The sequence below is a fragment of the Aplysia californica genome, unplaced genomic scaffold, assembly GCF_000002075.1.
Source record: "Aplysia californica isolate F4 #8 unplaced genomic scaffold, AplCal3.0 scaffold00578, whole genome shotgun sequence".
NCBI classification, from domain to species: domain Eukaryota; kingdom Metazoa; phylum Mollusca; class Gastropoda; order Aplysiida; family Aplysiidae; genus Aplysia; species Aplysia californica.
In genome coordinates this window covers 353,760-359,048 of record NW_004797848.1, presented here as the reverse complement: position 1 = coordinate 359,048, position 5,289 = coordinate 353,760, and the positions used below count along the sequence as shown (strand labels likewise).

General features: G+C 41.7%; 1 protein-coding gene across 1 annotated transcript in view; it reads right to left on the bottom strand.

Moving 5' to 3' along the window:
• Positions 1-3,389, bottom strand: part of LOC101850595 (ATP-binding cassette sub-family A member 3) — a gene marked incomplete in the record, with an annotated part of 60,726 nt that extends 57,337 nt beyond the window's left edge. The window contains 2 exon segments of the mRNA XM_035972104.1: positions 236-808; positions 3,043-3,389. Coding sequence (XP_035827997.1) covers positions 236-438 — 203 coding nt within the window.
• Between the last annotated feature and the right edge of the window lie 1,900 nt (positions 3,390-5,289).

The following is a 5,289-nucleotide window of genomic DNA, read 5'->3' as shown; positions in this document are numbered from 1 at the left end:
ACATCCCTTCTTTTCCCCTCCCCCCCCTCCCTTCTTTTCACTGCACATGTTGTGTATGTTACTCTCTGTTGACACCTCTTATATTTGACACTTTTATGAACTATTTTTGTTGCAAGCGTGGTGCGTAAAACTCTCACTACAACGAAACTAAACTGTTGATATTGCATCGGCTAAGACATAACTATACTATAGCCTAAACTGAACAAAAGAGGCTGTTAAAAAAAAAAAGGCTTACTGCGACTCTGAGGTCAAAACCTCCTCTTGTTCGTAAATCGTATTGAAGTCGTATGTTTCCACAGGGCTTCCCAGGCGAATTGGGACGAGCAAGAGGGCAAAAAGTAGAGGCAACAAGATCTCGAATATAGACACGCATTTCTTGCGTTTTTGAGTGACCAAGTTTTTCCACAGCAGAATCCAAACGTTCCGTGAGAAAGCCATGACCTCGAGCCTCCGTGTGTGTGGGGGAGGGGAGGCGGGGGGACACACCCTTGTTTTGTTTTGTTGAGGTAACAGTGGAGGGTAACAAACTCTTGTTTCGTTTCCTTTCTCAGATAGACAGGAGGCACATTTGCTTGAGTGACGTCTTTTCTTTCTTTAGTGTTTTGTTTTTGTTTGTGTGTTTGTTTGTTTGTTTTCTGCTGCTGACGTTTTGTTTTTGTATTAGGATTGTTTGGTTCGTTTGTTTTTTGTTTGCTTGTTTTTGTTCTGTATTTATCTGCTTGCTTGCTTTGGTGTGAAGCGTTGAAGAAAATCTGCGGGGAAAAGAGGAGAAGCAGTCGGTGTCCCTTCCTGTACTGGAGTCATTTTCCTGGGGAACGAAGGAACACGATGAAATCATTCACGAATGTATACATAGTATATTATGTGTCCTGGGGAACAAAGGAACACGATGAAATCATTCACAAATCTATACATAGTGTATTGTGTTCAGTTCAGCCTCTCTATAATGACATCGTAGGGACCAGAAAAAAATGTCGATATCGAGAATTTTCGTTATAGAGAGATGTCGTTATAGAGAGTTGTCGTTATAGAGAATTGATATAGAGAGTTGTCGTTAAAGAGAGATGTCGTTATAGAGAGTTGTTACAGTGAGTTGTCTTTATAGAGAGATATCGTTATAGAGAGATGTCGTTATAGAGAGTTGTTATAGAGAGTTGTCGTTATAGAGAGATGTCGTTAAAGAGGGTTGTTGTTATAGAGAGTTGTCGATATAGAGAGTTCGTATAGAGAGTTGTCGTTGTAGAGAGAAGTCGTTATAGGGAATTGTCGTAATAGAGAAGAAACCACAAATTATTACTGATATATAAGGACAAAATTGGGACCTGGGAACCATGTCGCTATACAGAGGATGTCATTATATCGAAGGTCGTTCTACGGAGGCTGCACTGTATTTCTTAGAAACAACCCCACCCCCGCCCCGAGCTTTTTTTTTTACATGTCCGAGTTTAACAATATTATGCATATATATATGGTTATTCTTCTCTGTCTTTGTAAGAAAACTATCGATTAGCGAAAATGCCGTATTTCTGTACGAAAAACATATTCCACCATTACGCCGTTTAAATCTCCTCTAGCAATCGTCGGGTGACCCAGATAAATAAGCCTTATTTCCATGGCAGCCAAACAGAAGAAAGAACAGCCTATAACGCATGAGTGGGTTGAGCTAGAGAGAGGCATCGTCACCACTCAGTGCACCTTCGACAATCACACTCACACACACGCACGCGCACACACACACACACACACACACACACACACACACACACACACACACACACACACACGGATCAATAGAGGCCTCGCACTGTCTATAGACTACACCGATACATTTCTGCATGGACATTGAATGTGCTTGGAGGGACTGAGAGAAATGAATGTGCTTGGGGGGACTGAGAGAAAGTGGGAGTGAAAGTGAGCCACTGAGGGTGAGATTGAGTTGCAGAGGAACGGACTGAGACATGGGGAGACTCAGCAAGAGAGGGCATAGAGGGAGAATAGAGAGGCCTTTAGGGAAGAGAGGGAGAATAGAAAGGCCGTGAGGGAAGAGATGGAGAATAGAGAGGCCGTGAGGGAAGAGAGGGAGAATAGAGAGGCCATGAGGGAAAAGAGGGAGAATATAGAGGAGGTGAGGGAAGAGAGGGAGAGTGAAACACTACAAGGGAGGACAGAAGGAGAGAATGAGATGCTGTGAGAGTTGACTGGAGGTGAGAGTAAATAATGATGAAGGAATGCAGATTCGAGAGTGAGGCTGAGAAGGTATAAAAGAGATGAAGAAGAAAGAGGACAACACGCCACGAAGAGAGGATGGAAAAAGAAGACAACACTCCACGAAGGAGGGAAAGAGAGAGAACGTCGTGAGAGATGAAGGAGAGAGGGAGAGAGAGAGAGAGAGAGAGAGAGAGAGAGAGAGAGAGAGAGAGAGAGAGAGAGAGAGAGAGCGAGAGAGAGAAAGAAGGGGGGAACAGACAGACAGACAGAGAGACGCCGGTAGTAGTGTGACCGACAGGTTTCAGGAAAAAATCAATCGATATCGACCTTTATGGCACGGCTTTTCCCACTCCCAACTCCAACGCGCGTGTGCAGTCGATGTGAGTGCTGGATGTGAAGCGGATAATTCGACCTTGGCCTTCCTAGGTGTCTGCGGTCTGGTCAAAACCTAGTTCACTACAATCCACAAGAACAATAATGTTAGACACTAGATCTAGCCTATTTTCTCTCAGATCGGCAATTCTTACGATGACCTTGAGACGAGTTGGAACATTTCTTCAGTATTGTGGTCAAAATGTGTCATGCGGAAACACCTTTCCCCTACACTTACGTACACAATACATCTAGTACTAGTAGATCGGTCAAGTAATATAGAAAATCTACACTTACGTATACAATGCATCCAATAGATCGGTCAAGGAATATAGAAAATCTCCCAAGATCTCGAGTCCAGTCTTAGTGTTAGAGTAGGACGGGACAGTCTTCAATCTTGCATCAGAACCCTAAATCGAGGTCAAAATAAAGAAAAGTCGAACACAAATAGCGTCAACTTACCCTATCTCATTGCAGGAGGCCGTTTACAAAGTATGTCAAACAATCATATTGACGACACAAAGTATCTCACACAATCATAATGACGACACAAAGTATCTCACACAATCATATTGACGATGGAAAGTATCTAACACAATCATATTGATGACACAAAGGCGTTCACAAAAACATATTGATGACACAAAGTATCTCACACAATCATATTGATGACACAAAATATCTCACACAATCATATTGATGACACAAAGTATTTCACACAATCATATTGATGACACAAAGTATTTCCCACAATCATATTGACGATGGAACTGAATTCCAACTCGTTTCCTCCTCCTAGGCCTTACCACCAGACGTACTTCACATTGTAGCAGTTCACAGAAAAACCCTGCCTGGCGAGATCAATAATAACAGGAAACCCGGGTGGAATAAAGGAGGGGGAGAGAGAGAGAGAGAGAGAGAGAGAGAGAGAGAGAGAGAGAGCGAGAGAGAGAAAGAAGGGGGGAACAGACAGACAGACAGAGAGACGCCGGTAGTAGTGTGACCGACAGGTTTCAGGAAAAAATCAATCGATATCGACCTTTATGGCACGGCTTTTCCCACTCCCAACTCCAACGCGCGTGTGCAGTCGATGTGAGTGCTGGATGTGAAGCGGATAATTCGACCTTGGCCTTCCTAGGTGTCTGCGGTCTGGTCAAAACCTAGTTCACTACAATCCACAAGAACAATAATGTTAGACACTAGATCTAGCCTATTTTCTCTCAGATCGGCAATTCTTACGATGACCTTGAGACGAGTTGGAACATTTCTTCAGTATTGTGGTCAAAATGTGTCATGCGGAAACACCTTTCCCCTACACTTACGTACACCATACTTCTAGTACTACTAGATCGGTCAAGTAATATAGAAAATCTACACTTACGTATACAATGCATCCAATAGATCGGTCAAGGAATATAGAAAATCTCCCAAGATCTCGAGTCCAGTCTTAGTGTTAGAGTAGGACGGGACAGTCTTCAATCTTGCATCAGAACCCTAAATCGAGGTCAAAATAAAGAAAAGTCGAACACAAATAGCGTCAACTTACCCTATCTCATTGCAGGAGGCCGTTTACAAAGTATGTCAAACAATCATATTGACGACACAAAGTATCTCACACAATCATAATGACGACACAAAGTATCTCACACAATCATATTGACGATGGAAAGTATCTAACACAATCATATTGATGACACAAAGTATTTCACACAATCATATTGATGACACAAAGTATCTCACACAATCATATTGATGACACAAAATATCTCACACAATCATATTGATGACACAAAGTATTTCACACAATCATATTGATGACACAAAGTATTTCCCACAATCATATTGACGATGGAACTGAATTCCAACTCGTTTCCTCCTCCTAGGCCTTACCACCAGACGAACTACACATTGTGGCAGTTCACAGAAAAACCCTGCCTGGCGAGATCAATAATAACAGGAAACCCGGGTGGAATAAAGGAGGTGGAGAGAGAGAGAGAGAGAGAGAGAGAAAGAGAGAGAGAGAGAGAGAGAGAGAGAGAGAGAGAGAGAGAGAGAGAGAGAGAGAGAGAGAGAGAGAGAGAGAGAGAGAGAGGGGGGGGGGGGGGGGGGGGGTTGGGGCTGGCAAGAATCCATCGAGACAGTGAATTATTTATGCAGCCAATCGATCAACATGGAGGGAAATCTGTCTATCGGCTAATCTGGTTGGCGAAAGAGGAGATTTTGGCTTACGTCTGCCCGTAGTTCTCTTACAACTGACATTAACATTTGTGAGAAAGAAACAGAATGCCCAACAATGACTGGGATGCACATTTTTAAGATAAGTTAAAAATAGACTCCCAACTTCATTATTATTTCTATCACTAACGAGGTTTTATGAACGTAAAGATTTTGTACCCCACAATCTTGTCTTATGAACTGAAACATAGTTGCTTCCTAAATACGCCTACGATTCTTTAAATACTTTTTCTCTACTGATCGTTTCAGGGATATACATACATATATATATATATATATATATATATATATATATATATATATATATATATATATATATATATATATATATATATATATATATATATATATATATATATATATATATATATATATAATATTTGACTATATGTAGTATCTGTATATGGGGATAAGGGGCCCGTTTGCCGGAGGGCGTGTAGATAATTGGATAGAGAAGTGCCCCGGAGTATCGTT